The sequence below is a fragment of the Vipera berus genome (genome assembly GCF_964194415.1).
Source record: "Vipera berus genome assembly, chromosome: 7".
Classification (NCBI taxonomy): domain Eukaryota; kingdom Metazoa; phylum Chordata; class Lepidosauria; order Squamata; family Viperidae; genus Vipera; species Vipera berus.
In genome coordinates this window covers 27,461,217-27,481,711 of record NC_138209.1, presented here as the reverse complement: position 1 = coordinate 27,481,711, position 20,495 = coordinate 27,461,217, and the positions used below count along the sequence as shown (strand labels likewise).

The following is a 20,495-nucleotide window of genomic DNA, read 5'->3' as shown; positions in this document are numbered from 1 at the left end:
GCATTTCCTTCAGCTGCAGAAGAAGTGGGCCAGCTGGGCAATGCAGTCAGGGCCACCGCTGCAAGGTGACACCTTGGAAAAGACACCCCTCGAAAATAAGATATATTGCCTCTTTTGGAGGTAAGACTGGGTCTAACTTTTAGGGAAACATGGTATATTAGGCATACATGTAAAAATCAAACTAGACCTTATTTTCGGGATAGGTCTTATTTCTGGGGAAACACAGTATCATATTCCCTTAACAACAGTTGCTAAAAAGGTTGTAAAATTGAGCCACTTTATGATCATCATGACCTACAACAGAAATTGTGGCTCAATGACAGTTGTAGATCAAGGATCACCTGTATCTTTATAGCCTGTACAACAGGATGAAAAGAGTTCCATTTTTCTTTGAGCACTATACCTGAAGAAACATGAACAAACACAGCTGGGAAAATGCCTTCCTTTCCATTTAGCCTTCCTCTATACCATTCTGAATCCAGTTGTTCTAATATTAAGATACGATCTCCTTTTTTAAATGATAAATCTTCCTGTGTTTCTGCTGTAAAATCATGAAGAGCATCACACCACTGTCCAGCTTGTCCTTCCAGCTTTGAAAACAAAGAAAACATCTGCATGTAAGCTCTAAACTTTCTAGTGTCACTGAGAAAACAACAGTCTATCCAATGAACTCTATGCACATCATTTAATAAACTTAAACAAATTAATTACTTTAATGCAATAAATTAACATATTAGGAAAAGTAATTTTTAACTCTGCAATGAACAAACTTGGTGAATCGTTTTGTTTCTTCTAATGTATATAATAGAATAACTGATTGTGTCTGGTTGATTACATGCTATAAAATGATAAATACATTACCTGTGTCATTGATCCCGAATGTTTACTCCTCAGTGGGAAGCTGCCATCATCTATAATAAAAGGTTAACAAATCAACATTATCAAATAATTTTTAATATTATTTAGAGTTTAAATATAGTCTCTGCCAGTAATATTCATAATATGATACATTCAGAGAAAAACAATTCCAAGAAACAATTGTTGAAAGTCTGAACAAGAATGGTTGGATTCATTTATCACATTAATAATCTTGTTTGTTTTACACTCTGCATATTGGGCAAACCTAGTCACTGTGGTTAATAAACTGTAGTTAACCGATTTATAAACTGTATAGCTGATTTTACCATTAAATCAACTTAGTGTGTCTTGTGAACCCAGCCAGATGAGGTTTATTTAACAAAACAGAGCTACCTCTCAATTTGGTGTGATTTGTGAACTTTTCACTATAAATATTCTATTGCATCCCACCCTATCATTGCTTTTAAAGGGGGAAAAAATCTGAGCAGTGTAGAAAACTGATCATAGGCCTGAGAGATACATTTCAGCAAAAGTTATCTTAGTGCTGATACATTTTAAAGGTGACTTTTCCCAAACTGCATGTTTCTAAACAAGCATGTGATTTCTGACATTCTTTGGCCCAAGTATTTTGGAGACTATATACAATTTTACGATTGAACGATAAGACAGAATGCAATGAATAGTTCCTTAACACCTTCTTGTCATACAACAAATATGCATGCCAGCCAAACAACAAATCATGGCCCTCAAGATTTAATAATCTCTTCTGTGTCAAATTAATCCAATCACTTATTCCTACTAATGCAGCAGCTTCATAATATAGTTTAAGATTGGGCATTTTAAGCCCGCCTCTCTCACGAGTATCCTGCATAATCTTAAGTTTAACTCGTGGCTTTTTCCCTGCCCACACAAATTTATTGATACCTCGCTGCCATTCCTCCAAATTAGAAGGTAGACAATGTGTTTAGAGTGCATATTTTAAGACAGGCATTGCTGAGAGTTTGGAAGAAGTACAGACATAAGCTAGATTGCAAGATACCACTGTGGGCAATTCCAAAACACGCAATAGAAAATATACATGCTGGTTTTAAACATGATGTGACTACGTACAAGGAGATCCTAAGTTTGGAAAGAAATGTATGGTGTTTGAAATCATATAGTCTCTTGCGAGAAGAGAAGGTTGTTCAAAACTGGTTCCAATATACTCAGTTACGGGCCAGGTGGAAAGAAGATCAGAAAAATGGTTTTACAATGACTGATGAAAATTTGATAAAGCAAATTAGAAATCAGGGACCGGCACATATTAAACGGATATATCTTGCATTGATAGAGATTGATTCAGAAACAGAACTTGTTAAGGATTGTATGATAAAATGGGCCCAAAACATCCAGGAAGTTATTACAATGGACACGTGGGAAAAGATTTGGGTGAGGAACGTAAAATTTACACAAGCTCAAAATTTAAGAGAAAACTTTTACAAAATGTTTTATAGATGGCATTTAGATCCCAAAAAGCTCGCAAGTATGTATCCGAATTATCAGCCTAAATGTTGGAGGTGCGGTGATGAAGATGCAACATATTTTCATATATGGTGGACATGTAAAAAGGTTAAGGCCTTTTGGATAAAAGTTTGGTGGAACATGCAGAAGATTTTTAAACAGAGGATAAAGTTTTGTCCGCAACTTTTTTTGTTGGGAATAATTACAGATGCTACAGTTGTGGACACTAAGTTGATGTTGAATTTAATTACGGCAGCAAGACTCCTGATAGGTCAGTATTGGAAGAAAGAGGAATTGCCGTCTATAGAAGAGTGGACTTTAAAGGTTTCCGACCTGGCAGAGATGGCGAAGATTTCGGCCTATTTGAAAGATCACTCGCAAGAACGCTATATTATGGAATGGAGAAAATGGATTGAGTTTATCCAGAATAAGTATAGGGTTAAGAAGTTTTATGTAGCATTTGAATAAGTCTTCTTTCTTTTTTCTTCTTTTTTTTTCTCTTTTAGTTTTTTTTTATATATATATATTTAATATTACTAAGGTTTGTTTTATCCTATATAAGCTAGAGAGTGATGGATTTTAGAGCTTATAGTTGTTAGTATATGATTGTTTATGATTGGTTTTTTATATATACCTTGTATTTAGCTCTGGGAAGTCGGGGGGGGGAGGGGGGGAGGGGGGAGAGGTAGGGGGGGAGGGTGAAGGGAGGGGGAGGGGGGGTTTTTAAAGAAAAATTGTATGTTAAAACTTTTCAATAAAAAAAAATAGTTCCTTAACACAATCTTAACACTAGTATATCACACACATGTACACAGATAGTCCTCAAGTTACGACTACAATTGAGCCCAAACATTCAGTTGCTAAGCGAGACAGTTGTTAAGTGAGTTTTGTCCCATTTTACTTTTCTTGTCAGCATTAAGTTAATCACTGCAGCAGTTAAATTAGTTACATGGTTATTCAGTCAATCTGGCTTCCCCATTGATTTTACTTGTCAGAAGGTTGCAAAAGATGATCACATGATCCCAGGACATTGCAACTGTCATAAATATGACAGAGGCTGAATTTTGATCATGTGACCATGGGGATGCTGCAATGGTCATAAGTATGAAAAATGGTCAAAAGTCTCTTTTTTCATTGCTGTTGTAACTTTGAACAGTAATTAAATGAACTGTTGTGCGGACTACCTGTACAATAGCTATTATAAAATTTTGTAGAAGTGTTATGATTCAGCTCATACAGTATTCTTTCATTGTGTACCTGGAGCATACATACTGTGTTTCCCCGAAAGTAAGCTCTACCCCAAAAATAAGCCCTAGTTTTGGGGCAAGGCACATAATTAAAAATCAAGCTCTAGGGCAGGGGTAGGGGTGTGGACCTGCCCCACATGCCCCGCACTCACTTACCTTGCAGCCAGGCCTCTCCTCCCCAGCCCATTTCTTCTGCAGCGTCTTCTGCAACCAGACCTGCATTTCTCAAGAGGCCTTTCCAAGAAGGCCACTACAGCTGAGAACCGAGCTATGGATTGAATCCATAGCTCGGTACTCGGCTGCAGAGGCCTTCTGGAAAGGCCTGACTGCAAAATGCAGGCCGGAATGCAGCTGCAGAATGAAGTTGCTCCTGCAGCTCCAGAAGAAGTGGGCCAGCAGGGCAGGGCTGTTGGTGCTGGAGATAAGACATCCCCTGAAAGTAAGACCTGGTGCCTCTTTTGGAGGCAAAAAAAATACAAATAAGACCCAGTCTTATTTTTGGGGAAACACGGGAATGTTTAAAATTGTAATTTCATGTTAACATAAGCACAGTATGACCAATAATAGAACAACATGGAAAAATACTGATTTATATAATATATAAAATATCAATGGAGGCGGCTAAAATTTCTAATTGGTATATGTTCTTCTATACACAAACATCTAACTGTCCTTTACATAAGACATTTTGGTCACATTAATTATCGACTGTGAGATGCTGTTTTTTTGTTCATCAGTTTGTTAGCTGTTTTTTTTTTTACCTGATTCAGGCAGATCTTCAATAACTTCCACAAAATTTAAGGGAAAAATTCCAGAAGTACTTCTCAGCTCTCCTTTGGCCCACTCTTCATTAATATACCCTTTTAAAATAATAATTTCACCTTCTGAAAAACTTAATTCATCTTTCTGGTCTCCAATGTATTCAAATACAGCTTTACATCTTGGGCCGCTAAAATAACAAAGAAAGAAAAAATAGTAAAAGGAAAAGTATCCTTCTTTCATTCATTTCACTTATTATTCGGAGTCCACTGCATTAAATATATATTCATTATTAATAGAAAAAAGTAAAAATCATCTTACATCATTTAGGCCCATGATTTTATATTTATTAGACCTTTATCACATATTTCTTATTTGAATGGTTTCTCTATTAGAACTTCAAAGAAATATACACTGCACAATCTCTTTTTTTGCCATCACATATATATTTCTATCATATATTGTATCTGTATCTGTAGTAGATGTAGTAAAAAAAATTCATGTGTGTATATGTGCATGTATATATAGACACACAGAGACATGGACACACACAGACACACACACAATTAGGCAAGCCACCCAAACCCTAAATATTTAAACACCAATTTAAAATCCTTAAACAATCCTGTGACTTTGTTTTGTAATGTTCTATGGTATGCTATTTTATAATTCCCTTTCCAAGAATTATTCCGTGTTTGAAGTCTCCAAGACAGGATTTTACTTGCTGTGTGTGAGTGGTAGCCACAATACCTTTGTATGAATGGAAAATAAATCTGCGTGTTCAAGACTGAAAAGTCAACACTTCTACGAAAACTTACACAATATTGGATGGTAAAAGCTGCTCCTTTTTCCACCTGTTTTCTCCTGGAGTATCAATCTAGGAAGGAGACCATAGGAGCATTTAACTATTTTATCTATGTACCTTAATTAATTTCTTAAAAAAAATTTATTAGGGCTCTATTCCTCCTTCAAAAGTCAGAAAAATGTTTAAAATGCAGGAAGGTGCACAGCAAGGAGCTGCAGTTTTTTAAATCAAATACATCTTTATCCTGGATTGTACTGCAGTTTCAGAAGATAGTCATGCAAGCCATTAAGGTGGCCCAACCCCACAAATGCAGTGACTGTGACAGCACGGTTGACTTGCTTGCAGTCCAGGATTGCATAGATCCATACCTCTGAGTTCCTAAAAACCCAGTTGCCAGACTTGCTTGCAGTCCAGGATTGCATAGATCCATACCTCTGAGTTCCTAAAAACCCAGTTGCCAGTTTGTTCTAGTGATTAAGGCAGCAGGCTGGAAATCAGAACATTGTCAGTTCGAGTCCCACCTTAGGCATAAAAACAGGCTGGGTACCTTTGGGCCAGTCATTCTTTCTCAGCCCAACCTACCTCACAGGGCTGTTGTGGGGAAAATAGAAGGAGGAAGGAGGAGGTATGTTTGCTGTCTTGAGTTACAGGTCGTCCTCAATTTACAGCATTTCATTTAGTGACCATTCAAAGTTACAACAGCAATGGAAAAAATGACTTATGACCAGTTTTCACACTTAAGACCATTGCAGCACCCCCATGGTCATATGATCAAAATTCAGTTGCTTGGCAAGTGGTTCATATTTATGACTGTTGCAGTGTCCTGGAGTCATGTGATCTTCTTTTGCAACCTTCTGAGAAGCAAAATCAATGGGGAAGTGAGATTCACTTAACAACCCTGTTACTAACAACTGCAGCGATCCACTTAGCAACTGTGGCAAGGAAAGTTGTAAAATAGGGCAAAACTCACTTAACAAATGTCTCACTTAACAACAGAAATTTTGGGCTCAATTGTGGTCGTAAGTTGAGGACTAGCTGTATTTATAAAAATAATAAAGGCAGAATTTAAAAAAAGAATTGTTAGAAAGGTGAATATTCCTGTGCTTTCTGTTGGCCTTTGAATCTGAACAGGAAGCCTAATTTTTATCAAACTTGCTTGGTCAAAATGCAGTTCTAACTGTATCTCTTCATATGGAAATGCTGAGTATTTACAAAAATTTAGTAAGAGGTTTCATTTTGTTGTCATTCTTCTTCAGTCAGCATATTAGAAGATGCACCATTGTACTTCTTTCTGATTTTCATTTCTTGGGCTTAACTGCAAATTTTATGCTAACAATCCTCTCTTGATTGCTCATATAATAACTAAAATCAACATAATTTGTAATTTTAAAAATTACAATTTTTTGCTTTTGTTTTCTGCTCCTAATTGACACTCTGGTCTATTATGAATGTTTTCCCTTCATAGCGATTAGCATTGTTATTCAAACATTATAGACTTCAGTAGGGCTTTTCTCCTTTCATCGCCAAAAAAATATGTCTCAAATTCTACCATTTTATTCATAGAAAGAAAAAAATTAAGAATCTGATTGTAATAATATATTACCCAGAGTCTCTAGTACGATATTCTTAATGTTTTGTACTTGCTGGATAGTCCCACTGCTGTTTCCCTGATGGCAGGAACTCCAGCTAACCATAGTCTTGAAAACACTGTGGCCAGGTAAGAAAAAAAGGAAAAAATGTTCTACAAATACATCTACAAAGACGATTAAGGGGCTGGAGGCTAAAACTGAAGAATGGTTGCAGGAACTGGGTATATCTAGTCAAACTAAAAAAAAGGTCTAGAGGTGACATGATATTTGAAGGGCTGTCATACATAAGAGGTGGTCAACCTGTTCTCCAAAACCCCTAAAGGCAGGACAAAAAGTAACAAATGGAAACTTATCAAGGAGAGATCCAACCTAGAACTAAGGAGAACAGTGGGAACAATTCATCAGTGAAACAGCTTGCCTTTAGAATGGCGGGTGCTCCATCACTGGAGGTTTTTAAGAAGAGATTGGACAACATTTGTCTGAAATGATGTAGGGTCTCCTGCTTGACCAAAGGGTTGGACTAGAAGATCTACAAGGTCCCTTCCAACTCTTATTATTATTCTGCTGCAGCTTTTTAAAAAGAAATTCTGGGAAAGCTTAGACCAAATCAGTTGATAAAATTAAAATGACTGTGTCTGGAAGGACATTTCAGGGAAAAGATGTTTTAAAGACTTCACGTTAATTAACTCACTAAAATGGAAGCCTAAAAATCTTACTACGGTATTTTAAAAATCTCTGTTTATAACAAACTCACACCACATACCCCCTAGTGAAATCCGTGTTATTTTTCCTTCCTTCCTAATATCAGATATATGGGGATTGACATTTTCGGATTATCATCAGGATCACACAAAATGTTAAGCAATGCTATAGTGGTGAGATTGTTAGTGCTAATCCAGTGTAGCTGGTAGAATATTAATATACCAGCTGAAATTTAGCAAAGGTCCTCCTCATCTGTACTTCTAGTGGACCTATCTCGTTCTGCTTCTGTTCCTCTCTTCCTTCCTTTGGATACTACTCCCAACCCAAATAGCGATCTTTCCAATCCTGGACCTAAGGATCAAAATCATAAAGTCAATTTCTAGCTCCATCAAGGGAGGGATATCTGCATATTGATGACACTGCACTCTAAATCTCTGGATGATCACAATGGATCAAGCAGTGTCCCTCAAACCTCATTTAATTTTGCATGACTTTACTGAACATTACAAAATTTTATTGGTGAGTCATTTACATGTGATTATAACACTGAAATGGAGCAAGGGAAAAGAATCATATCAGATACACCCAGGAAAAATCTAAAAGCAAAACCGCACTATATACCCTGGTTAATTTATGAGCACATTTGAATTAACTAAAGAGTATTTTCTCACTTAATTTCAATTTATTGTGAAAATGAAAATCGTAAAGATCAAGTAAGATGCAAATTTAAATAGATTTGCTGCATGTTACAAAAATATGATATCTACTTTGTGCACTCAAGCAAGATTTAACTGCATGATATGCTCAATAAAATGCACAAGGAAAAAATTAAATTAGAACTCAAATGTGAACCCAGATGAAATTCAATATATTTCACTTACAACAATTTTAACAAAGCTAGCAGGAAAAATTCCAGTACGATTCTTGCATTTTCCTCTATACCACTCATCATCTATTTTTTCCAGAAGAAAAACTGTGTCCCCAGTACTAAGGTCCAAATCATCAGTATGCTCTATGGAAAAATAAAAATTAAAAGTGTTTTAGTTGATAGTTTAGGGCTACCTCACTTAGGCTAAAATCTATTTCTGGTAGCTACATTACATAAATATAGGCCAAAGGAACAGGCACCTAACAGCATTAAAGGTCATTGCTCTGAGTTTTACTAAGGAGTACAAAAAGAAAGTGATGAAACTCTTTGTAGAGAAGAAAGCAACCTAAGCAGAAAAACCAAAGGGAAAAAAGTGAAACTGAAATCATTAAGAACAGAGGCTTCAAGCATTTGCTAATATTTCTCTCCCCACCAGTCTTCCCACCAAGGACTATGCCAGAAGCCAGGTTTTGAATTTAATGTCAGGACATGGCAATTGCCCTTTAACAGCTAACATGCCTTAAGATCAGTTCAATCAAGGGATTCAAATTCTAATATACTGCAAAAAGAAAGTATATTAAGAATCGTTCAAAAAGCGAAACTATATTTTCGTTTACCCTGATGTCACTTCTTACCTGCTGTGAAATTATGCAGCACTATTGCATGAGGAACATTTGAATCACTAATCTTCTGCATTTTAGCTGGATCCTTAAAAACACAACAGATTTGGCAATTACGATAACTGATATTCTATAATTTCTTGAGTAAAGTACTCTCTTGACTGATTTCAAGTGCAAAATCTCCCAAAGCTAAAGGGAATCAATTTAGATTTTACTACAGAATAAGTCAACAAAGTGCATGCATCATCAAAAACAAAATCAGCTTTGCACGATCTGCTTTGGGTTCTTTGAATTAAATATTTTCAAGTAAGTTTCCTTCCTCCTTGTTTTTTATATTTTCTAATTTTTCTAAATGCTAACATTATAGCAGTGACAGTAACACCGAATCCCTTTGATAAATAGTTACTATTCTAAAACACAACATGTTTTTGGAAGATGTTTTATTTGTTCAATTCATATACCACCTCAATCATCCAAGGGACTCTTATTAAATCTTCGATGCAATCCAACATGATAAAATACTTAACAGACCTTTACATTGCTGCAAAAATTATATTTGGGATTAGGATGCACCAAATGTATTCCAGGCAATATTGTATGCCTAGAAAAGTGTTTAATTATTGAAATTTATACTTGCTATTTGCTTTGCACCCTCAGGGGAGATTATGTGCATTTGGGATAAATGAACTTTGCCAGTTTCTCCTCCATGTTTGCATTCTATGTAGGTATTTTCAACTTGATCCACCAGAACAAGTACATCTCCACACTTTAAAATTATAAAAAGTTAGCAGATCGATGACTAAACATATTTATATACTTTCATAGATGCAGAAATAAACATTACCTTACAAGAGAGATGCCCAGCATTTTGAGATGAAATGTCTTCTTTAGCAATTCCACGATGCACAGGAAGCTTGAAACAAATTATTCACATTTCAGTCAAAAATAATTTTTGACAATCTAGTATACATTTTCATGCTTTATTATTTGTCATGAAAATGCATTCAAGTATTACATGTCATTTTCTTTTCTAGAATTCATTTTGGGGATCCAAATGAACTGTTGCCCAGTTAATCCTGCAACTAGTTAATTCCAGTTCTTTGTTTACAAAATGAGAGATCCCTGGTTTGAATTTTGCACGGTATTCCTTTTAGTTCCCATAGATGAAAGTTTTTGTCCATAATTGCTGATGGAAAGTTGAAATAATTACCTCATTTGTTACTCGGTAAGTTTCAAGAACTGATACTTGCCCACACAGCTACTAAAATGATATTAAATGTTATATCCCAAAAGGGAGAAAAATGATGGAATTATATAAAACTCCAATGCCACCAGAAAGTACATCTGGAAATATGATATATTTTATTTGCTGAACGTTCATACAATTAAAATCAATCTGCCTACTCTTTTAATAAGAGATGATATGTGCAAACTCGCATCTCCCCCTAGTGCAGGGGTCGGCAACCTGAAAAAGCAAAAGAGCCACTGGGAACCGGTTCCATCACACATAAAAAAGTGGGAGCTGCGCGCGTGCATCCACGCACGCGCATGCGCATAAAAAATGTTTTGCGCATGCGCAAAACTTTTTTGCGCATGCATGTGCATGGATACACGCGCGCGGCTCCCACTTTTTTTTATGTGGACGCACCTGCACGCCAGCGGCGACGGGTCTCCATGGTGACGGGCGCTGGGTTGCGGCGCCACCTTCAGCCCGGGCGCCGCCGGAGCCACCCCCGGGACCTCCAAACTGCCGCCCGAACACCCGTTTGGAGACCTGCTGGTGCCGGTTTAGAAAGCTGCCAGAGCCACCCCCGGGACCTCCAAACTGCCGCCCGAACACCCGTTTGGAGACCTGCTGGTGCAGCACCAGCAGGTCTCCAAACAGGTGTTCGGGCGGAGGTGCGCGCGCACCTCTCCAACGCAGCTCTCCAAACCTTTGGAGAGGTGCGCGCGCACCTCCGCCCGAACACCCGTTTGGAGACCTGCTGGTGCCGGTTTAGAAAGCTGCTGTGGGCCGCGGCAGCTTTCCAAACCGGCACCAGCAGGTCTCCAAACGAGTACCGCCGCTGCCCGTTCTGAGAGGTGCGCGCGCAGCTCTCCAAACCTTTGGAGTGGTGCGCGTGCACCTCCTCCCATTCGGAGTGGTGTGTGCGCACCTCCGCCTGTTCCGAGAGGTGCGCGTGCAGCTCTCCAAACCTTTGGAGTGGTGCGCACGCACCTCCTCCCGTTCGGAGTGGTGCGCACGCACCGGGTGACTGGGAGCCGCAGGAGACGGCTCAAAGAGCCGCATGTGGCTCCGGAACCGCGGGTTGCCAACCTGTGCCCTAGTGAAATTAATCTTACCATGTATTTATTGTATAAAGGGTGACCTGGCTTGGGTCGAGGGGGTAAAGCTGAGCCATGTTTTTTAAAATCATCACTCTTTGTTTTTTTGATTCCCAATCCAAGCACGCTAGATTTCTTATGGAGTGTTACATCAGATGATGAGCGTGGAACTCCATCAGTATCTGATGAGAGTTTGGTGGATTTTGGTGGTGGTGGTCTTCCTGGGGCACCTTTAGGTGGAAAAGGCCGAGATGGTATGATTTTCCCCTGAACGGGTCTAGAAATTATGAAGAAAGCATAGTATTAAAAACACATTTTATTCTAATTATATTACAAATACACTCTGAATTATTAAAAACTATTGCTAGATTAATTATCATCAACTCATTTTTGATTCCTGGTGACCATGAAGATAAGAGTTTCTCCACAATGATCTATCCCTAACCTTCTCTCATCTGACTGTTCCCTTGGCAGCATCTCTTCTCTCCTCCCCCTCGTCTCCCAAAAACACTTCCACATACCATTACAATTATCGATACGTAACAAGTAATGCTAATCCCCATTAAAGAGTTTTCTAAAGAATATGCTAAGAGTACTAGATGCATTGCAACCAAGCTGAGTGAAATGGTATGTGATTATTAACCTATATTCTTATTCATGATATACAATATATAATTTAACAGTCTCTCCTTTAAAAATGAAATTCACATGCCAAATGTATGCATCTCATCAATATTATATTAGCTATCTGAAAATAAAATGAGAAGAGTATCCTATGTGGAAATCTTTGGCTAAAACAGCTCTTCATATAGTTAGACAATTTCAATCAAGGAAACACAGCACAAAAAGGATTGCATTGGCTTGATTAAAACATCAGAAGTCCATTGGCTAAAACCATTAGAATCCCACTGGAAGCAACTTCATTGTTAGATTCCTCTATTCAATACTTGGCACTTTGTTTTGTTTTTCTAATTAACGTAATACATTAGTTTACCTTGTGCAATTTGTTAAGCAGATTAAAATGTACATAAAGATTTCTTTAAAATTAAAACTGGAGGTCTGCTTTGGTTTATTCACAATGACAACAAACACTGATTTACTAATATACACTCTCCCGTAACTTCATAACAGTCTATTCTGCTAAATATTATGAATGGGTCAGACTGTGAATGTAATTATTTCTATCTTCTGGGCAAAATAAGAGAATAATCAATATAATCTATAGTCCATATGTATTTTAAAATTGTAGAATATTTTACATTTTGCTATATAATGTAACAAATTAAAACCATACAACTAATATTCACATTATCATGGTAGCAGAATATGTACTGCACAACACCAATCCCTTTACCTGTGCTGCTCATTTTGATACTCACCTTGGAGGCAGAACAGGGTCCTTCCTGAATGGCTGTATCAAGCTGGGCTGTTCAGGTTCCTATTGGGTCATTAAATGTTATTATTATTTGGACAAAAAACAATTAGAATTGTTATGATCATTTCAAAGGAAAATACAAGATAAGAGTGGTAATTGCCTGGACAAATCTATACAATTTTTTTGGCAACATTTTTGGCCAAATGCCTTCTTCCTAAGACTAAGAAAGAGAGAGCCAGCTGACTTCATGATTAAGGTAGACTAGAACTCAAGCTTCCCAGTTTCTAACCCTGGTGCTTTAGCTATTACACCACACATGCTTTTGCATATATACAGGTAGTCCTCAAGTTCTGGCTGCACTTAGAACCCCAGAATATCTGTCACTAAACAATCTGAAATTTGCAATGTCACATAATCACATTGCTTAGTTATGGCAGTCCATGGAATCCCTGTTGCTATTGTTAAGGGAGGATTGTGGGTCATTAAGCGAGCAGCTCCTCACAACGTCCTGCTGGTTTCCAACAACCCCAAGTCAGTGGGGAAGCCATCAGGAAGGTGTAAGTCTTAGGCAGCTTGGATATAGGCAAGCAGGCAGATAAGTGACCGCTACCAGGGGAGGCAGGGCAGGGGGGAAGAGAATGAAGTGTGGCTGAAGAAGTGCAGAATGAGCATGACAGTGCTTGGGGTGGTTATCATTGGGTGGGGGAGAATGCACAAAGGTGCACAAAGAGATGCAAACATTGCAAGGCTCAGGGAGGTGCATGAGGGTGTGTAGGTGGCAGGGGAGGGGGAATTCAAGCAGAGTGTGCAAGGGAACATGGGTGGCAGGGGAGATTCAATGCAGCATGGATAGGGTGGCTGCTGACCTTGTTAAAAATGGATGAGCTTTTTACTTCAATACATGATATGATTAAATGTCAAAAAGTACAAGACAGAAGGGACAATTTTTCAGAATTTCATGAGTGGTCTTTCATATGAGTAATTCAACAATACATAGTACAAACTAAAGCAGATTTATACTATCTAGGAAAATTGGTTGGAATTAGGCAAGGTAAGTGCAGTAACCAAAGCAGGAACTGGATATGTCTGAATTCAAGGAATCTGAGTTTATTTCTTTGAAGATTCTAACATTTTTCTCACCAGTACCATTTTGGGGAGAGGGGGGAAGTACCTAATTGGTAAAATATGCATACTAAGCAGTGTAACACTTTTAAGGACATTCAGCCAAAAATACAGTGAATCAATTATAATTCCTGCTTGATGCAGGAAAACCATGTAGTAGATTCCTCTGCTAGGCTTTCATTAACACAGCATACATTGCATGTATGAAGAATTATCTTCAGTGAAAATAAATTTTGCTTAAAGATTAACTAAAATAATTCAATATTATGGCTTCCTTTTTTAAGGAAGGAAGGAAGGAAGGAAGGAAGGAAGGAAGGAAGGAAGGAAGGAAGGAAGGAAGGAAGGAAGGAAGGAAGGAAGGAAGGAAAATGCATTACCTTGTTAAGTATGTCGATGTTATTAAGTTTTCCAGTTGCAATACTAGATGTGTTTCCAATTGGTTTCTCTGTAGGTAATGGAGGAGGGCTTTCCAGAATGTCACTTAAAGCTGCAAAAATATTTATAATTTCCCAATATTAACTATCAAAATTCTGAGTTATTTAAGAAAAGTTGTTCTACAAAAATATTCAAGGGAAAAATTTAACAGATCTCACTGATATACAATGGAATTGCACTACAGATAGTCCTTGAGTTACAGTGGCAGTTGGGACCAAGATTGCCATCACTAAGGAATGGGGTTGTTAAACACAACATCACAATACTGCATCGCTTAATCCTGGTTGCCATCATACTCCCAAGACATTCAGGTCATTAAACAAGAAGCCTCAGGCATCCCTGGTAAAGAGCACCAGAGGGTCACAGCTAGCACTAGCTGCATGCAAATTGGGGGAGGGGGCTGCTGCAATGTGTTCAGGATAGGAAGGCCTGGGAAGGAGGACATAAAGCGCAGAGAGGTCCAGGAAGGAGGTCACTGGTAGGTGCATGTTTGCAAGCAAAAAGGGGGAGGAAAGCATGGTGCACGCAAGTTAAGTGAGGCAGGGAGGAAAGTGCAGTGCATGCAAGCAAGCAAAGTCAAAGGAGGGTACGATGCTTGTGAGCAAAGAAAGGCTGGGGAGTAGAGTGAAGGATACTTACCTAAGTGGCTTGACTTTGCTTGGGAGAAGCTGGCAGGGAAAGTTGCAAATGGCAACTATATGACTATGAGATGCTGCAACCAGGTGTAAGTGTGAACTGGTTGCCAAGTACCCATATTTTGTTTACATGACTGTAGGGGCATTGCAACAATCATAACTTCAAGAACCGTTCATATGTCCCTTTATTCAGCAGCCTTGTACTTCAAAACAGTGATTGTACATATTGTTGTATGTTGAGAGTTACCTCTTTGTAAGTATAAATTGACAACATTAAAATGTGCGGATTCCAGTTTCTAGAATTTCCAGCCAAAGTCCACATATCTTAAAAGTTGCCAAGTTTGAAAATCACTAATGTAAGAAGAGTATTTGATTATTTTTAAGGGTACACAATTGAGAAATGCAGATCACTACAGAGACTCATGCTGGAAACCTGTCAAATTAGCTTGGGAGAGGCTGCTCGCCATGCAAAATTTAACTCAGTTTAATACTTAACAAGGCTTTTTAGTTTATTTTTTCCTCTCTACCCAATTACCTCTTTCCCTTGCCTTAATTCTACCCAGTTTTTTTTCTTTTTCTTTTTCTTTCTTGCTTTTTCTTTTTCTTTCCTTTTTTTCTCTTTCTTTCTTTCCTTTCTTTCCTTCCTTCCTTTTTCTAGCAGTGACACTCTTTCACTGTTATCTCCATTCTGTTTTTCCCTACTTTTTTTTCTGTTCCTCCTAGAAGGAGGGAGGGGAATAAGTATTGAATTACTATTTATTTGATTAGCTGCTCAACTCTAATGGACTTATGATGGTTTACTTGAGCCTTGAGAAAAGAAAACCTGAATTCAAAAAATTAAGTACATATACATGTATATGAATATTTGAACATGTATGAAATCTCCAATTTTGTTTCATTTAGAATTGGCAAGCCCAATTTAGCAAGAAGGGGGGGAAGGATATTTGTGATTATAATTTTTTAAAATATTCTTTCTTTTTACAAAGGGGTTTGTCTAAAATTTAGAAAATTCATCCTTTGAAGTAAATATGTTCTATCAAAAACAACTTTAGGCAAAGACAGATTTCTCAGGGTCATATATTTCATACAGGATGGATGGATGAATGGAGAGATGGATATTATAGATATTACCTTTCACTGGTTTAGATGGTATTCGGATTACAGTAGGTTTACGCACAACAGCTGGCTGAACTGGTTGCTCTTTTGCAGATTCAGCTTTGGATGGCAAATTGGTAAGATCTAAGAAAAATGCAAAACATAGCATTTTATTCTGTTTCCATTCAAGAGGAAATATCAATAACATTCATAGAAATCTAGGGTTGTATGCTGAAAGAAATACTACATCACCAGTGCTTTTTTGTAAAAGAAAAAGGTGCCGGAACTCACACATGTCATACAACCCGCCTTGCCTACCCTATAAGGTTCCATCCAAAAAAGGTGCCGGAACTCCGTTCTATGAGAAAAAAAGCCCTGTACATCACACAGTCTAAAGCTTAAGTTTATTTCAATAAGAGAATTCCAGCCTAGTAAAGATTAGGGTGTCTTTCAAAATATTGCAAATGAGGAACAGATGGACATTTCAGCCTTATCTGTTATGTGTGGCATCCGTAATCAGTTACAGAATTTGAAGAATTAAATTCAAATAACTCACACAAAGCTTATCCTTAAAAGGTTCAAAAATGAGCATTTTTTAAAATTAGTTTACAAGATTTTTTTAATCTAACTCCTTTTTCCTTGCATTAATCCTGATTAATAAGACTGTGTGAATCCTGCTCCCTTGGTCTAATGCTATTAGGCGCTTGACAGCTTCCCTCTAAAGAGAATATTTCACTCACATTCATTCTCAGGGTTTTGTTTTTTCCCCAATTTACCCTGAACACTCTTTGGCTGCTGAGCTTGCTTTTTTTGACCATCCCATGTGTGTGTGTTTTTGCTTTATTATTATCTTTTACTTCCTATAAAGCTTTCCAAAATACACATAACATCTATCATATCCGGCTTCACATTGAAAGATTACAAAAGCCACTTTTGGTTGCCAGTTATCTCATTCTTCAGTTTTGCATAGGCCTGCAGCAACTTGATAATTAGATTTCTCACAATGCCAATCTGATGATGCCAGTCCACATTCACAGGAATGAGAGCCAGTCACTAAGCCACTGAACATACATTGGAAAGCATGATTTTGTTCATATAAAGAAAGGGCTAATGTACCAGCCCCTCTTTTTCCTCGTAGGAAAAAGTGTTATTTTCTAGGGAGTTCTAGGGAGTATTTGTTGTGCTTAATCTGGGAATAAAAGAAAGAGTGTATACTATTTTTCCAATATCTTTCATTAAATTTAATAAATAAATGGCTGGAATTATCCTCAGGGGCTGGGAGAGATGCAGGGGAAAGAAGCAGAGGACTTTAAGATTCAAGTTAACTTTAGGAAATAAGAAAATATTTTAGACAGTAGCTATGTTATTTTATGGGACGCGGTGGCTCAGTGGGTTAGGACGCTGAGCTTGTCGATCAGAAGGTCGGCAGTTTGGCGGGTCGAATCCCGAGTGCCGCGTAACAGAGTGAGCGCCTGTTACTCGTCCCAGCTTCTGCCCACCTAGCAGTTCGAAAGCACGTAAAAATACAAGTAGAAAAATAGGGACCACTACGGTGGGAAGGTAACAGCGTTCTGTGCGTCTTTGGCGTCTAGTCATGCCAGCCACATGACCACGGAGGTGTCCTTGGACAAACACTGGCTCTTCAGCTTTGAAACGGAGATGAGCACTGGCCCCTAGAGTTGGAAACGACTAGCACACATGTGTGGGGGGAACCTTTATCTTTACCTTTTTTATAGGCAGATATTTTTAAGTAGATCAGGTGTGCTTTATTTATACAAAAATAAAATGGTACTAAAAACTGATTTTCTGTTGAAGCACTAGTTAATTTAAATACCAAAGAATGAAGATTACAATTTACTTTAAAAACTATAGAACTAGTTTATGAAGTTAAAACCAGGAAATTCCTGCAGTTATTTCCATCCCATCAATGTGACCAGCTATAGGGTGAAAAATTATAATTATGAAAATAGTTCTTTTTTCTGTTTGTTGTGATTCATGTGGTGGCATTCAAGCTGAGTTCATAGGATGATTAGCTGAAGAGTTCACACATCCTCTCTAAACTTTCTGGACTTCACCCTTTGGTCCCAACTCCTGCTCTGAGGTACTGGCTTGGTAGTTCCTGCTACCAACTCTGTTCAAGTGGTGAGCGAAAGAGGCATCATGGCCTTGCATCCTCCTCTTTAACTTTGAGAGTGTTGGCAAGTAAGAAGGTAAAAATTAAGAATGAGAGAGTAATTGTACCTCCTGGCCATATAGCATCAAGGCAAGTGACTAGAAATGGTATTATTCCATTTCTCTGTCACCTCTACTACTTCCACCCTGGGAGAAGGACCTCACAAGAGTAAATAAAAAAATCTTACAAGAGTAAATAAAAACAATTTAAATAAAATAACATAGGTAAAGGTTCCCCCGCACATGCGTGCTAGTCGTTTCCGACTCTAGGGGCCGGTGCTCATCTCTGTTTCAAAGCCGAAGAGCCAGTGCTTGTCAAAGGACACCTCCGTGGTCATGTGGCCGGCATGACTAGACGCCAAAGACGCACAGAACGCTGTTACCTTCCCACCGTAGTAGTCCCTATTTTTCTACTTGCATTTTTTACGTGCTTTCAAAATGCTAGGTTGGCAGAAGCTGGGACGAGTAACAGGCGCTTACTCTGTTACACGGCACTCGGGATTCGACTCGCCAAACTGCCGACCTTCTGATCGACAGTCCTAACCCACTGAGCCACCGTGTCTGCCTATAAACATTGTTAATTATAATAAGATTCTTCTTTGACTGGGACCTTTGCTATCCACTGGTTGAAAATCTTTTATAAATCAGTATATAAAATTGTATTTCTAATATACACGTATTTACACAAAAGTAGTCTATTTCACACAAACAGCTAAGATTCTAGAGCTAAAAATTACTAAGTCCAATATAGGAATTATTAGTTTACACCAACCAATTATCAGCATCAGTATGTTCCACTTGCATTTCTAGTAACAATAATTAGCTTATTAAATTTCAAAAGTGTTCACAATGGTTCCCAGAATTGCATTCACTCTTGCAACTATTTGGGTTTGACATGTAAATTCATACAAGTACATTTATTTAATTCTTAACCTCTCTGGTACATATTTCCTCAGTGTTATTATCAGACCTCAAACTTAGTATTTTTTATGCAAGCCTTACAAAAAAATTAATAAAAAATTGAACTGAATTTCAAAAAAATCAACCATAAGCCAGTGCCTTTTTTCTGTTCAATTACAGACTAATGTTCAGTTCTCTTTGTTGTAAAAGTAAATTCTGAAGAAGGATAATTCTGTCAGTATTTGAAATAACTAAAATTTCATAATTCAAAGAAGACCAAATGTTTACAAATTTTAATGAGAAAGGAAGGATTTGAGAAATTGGAAAGCAAATTATTATGAAATATTTCAGGGAAAATATGTGCAAAGCTCACACCTTAAAAATAATCTGAAAGAAATATTAAAAGTTTATTACTATACTGGATAGTATAAAATATATTTATATAATACTATATATTTTCTTTCCCTCCCCTTCAAATATTCAAAATGGTGGAGGGGTTCCAGATAAACAAGCACAAAAGGAGTAATGAGAATTGGAGGGATTTGTCAGAATCCATTTATATCACATTTCTTAATTGTATAGGTAGAACAACGTGCTATTTCTGAGGATTCTGCCATCTCTCCGAGGGGGGGGGAGAGGATGGTTACTAAAGCGATTTTCAAACAACAGGGGATGTTTTAACGGGGGAAGGGAGGGGGACAGACAGGTCTGGTTTGTATCTTCATTTACAACTGAAAAGGAAAGCAATAACCATAAAACCAAGGAGAGTTCCCTTTCCCATGGAAGGACCTGACACCTAGCAACTGACGACAGCCTGACCAAATGGATGAGGGGAGGGGCTGAAATGGGGATGGTTTATATAGGATTGAAATGTAACTTTTGTCAGATTCCGTCTTGTATTCCCACAATCGATTCCATCCTAGTAAACATTTTCCTTTTGGACTAAACTTGCATCCAACAGTTCTTATTTCCTAAGATGTGGATTGAGGCGGGTCCTGACAGGATTCCAGATAAACAAGCAACAAAAGGAATAATGACAGCAGAACAGAAAGAATAAAATACAATTCAGGGTTGAAATGAGAGGTCCTTGGTGCTCCCTGAGCTTGGTTATTTTCTTGCATGCATTTCATTACTTAAACTTGGTCAGGGCTTTTCAACCTTTTCACCCATTGTACCACTTTTAGGATATGGCAACATCCAAGTGTCAAAAACATGATGACCCAAAAAAATGACCCTGGGACAGTGTGACTGTCATAGATATGAATCAGTTGCCAGGCATCTGAATGTAAATCACAAGACCCAGGAGATGCTGCAACATTCCAGCTGATTGGCGCTTCTTCTGGGCTCAGAAGCATCAGGATCAGCGCCGAGCTCCAGCTGGATCCTAGCGCTGATCCCGGTGCTTCTGCAGAGCCCCGACAGCCCTGCAGCTCCAGCCGTCTCTCGCTCAGGCTTGTGCTGGGCTGCCACCGGTTCAGCTCATTCCCC

The 20,495-nt window shown here is 38.1% G+C and overlaps 1 protein-coding gene across 3 annotated transcripts in view; it reads right to left on the bottom strand.

The window, feature by feature from the left end:
• Positions 1-20,495, bottom strand: part of SH3D19 (SH3 domain containing 19) — an 82,331-nt gene that overhangs the window by 9,505 nt on the left and 52,331 nt on the right. For all 3 annotated transcript variants that reach the window (XM_081333111.1, XM_081333113.1, XM_081333112.1), the window contains 11 exons: positions 15,972-16,079; positions 14,148-14,257; positions 12,653-12,711; positions 11,292-11,550; positions 9,793-9,861; positions 8,964-9,036; positions 8,342-8,472; positions 5,183-5,241; positions 4,367-4,554; positions 862-911; positions 404-590 (listed from right to left, as the gene is read on the bottom strand). In XM_081333111.1, the coding sequence (XP_081189237.1) occupies positions 404-590; positions 862-911; positions 4,367-4,554; positions 5,183-5,241; positions 8,342-8,472; positions 8,964-9,036; positions 9,793-9,861; positions 11,292-11,550; positions 12,653-12,711; positions 14,148-14,257; positions 15,972-16,079 (1,293 nt within the window). The remainder of the gene's footprint in view (positions 1-403; positions 591-861; positions 912-4,366; positions 4,555-5,182; positions 5,242-8,341; positions 8,473-8,963; positions 9,037-9,792; positions 9,862-11,291; positions 11,551-12,652; positions 12,712-14,147; positions 14,258-15,971; positions 16,080-20,495) is intronic.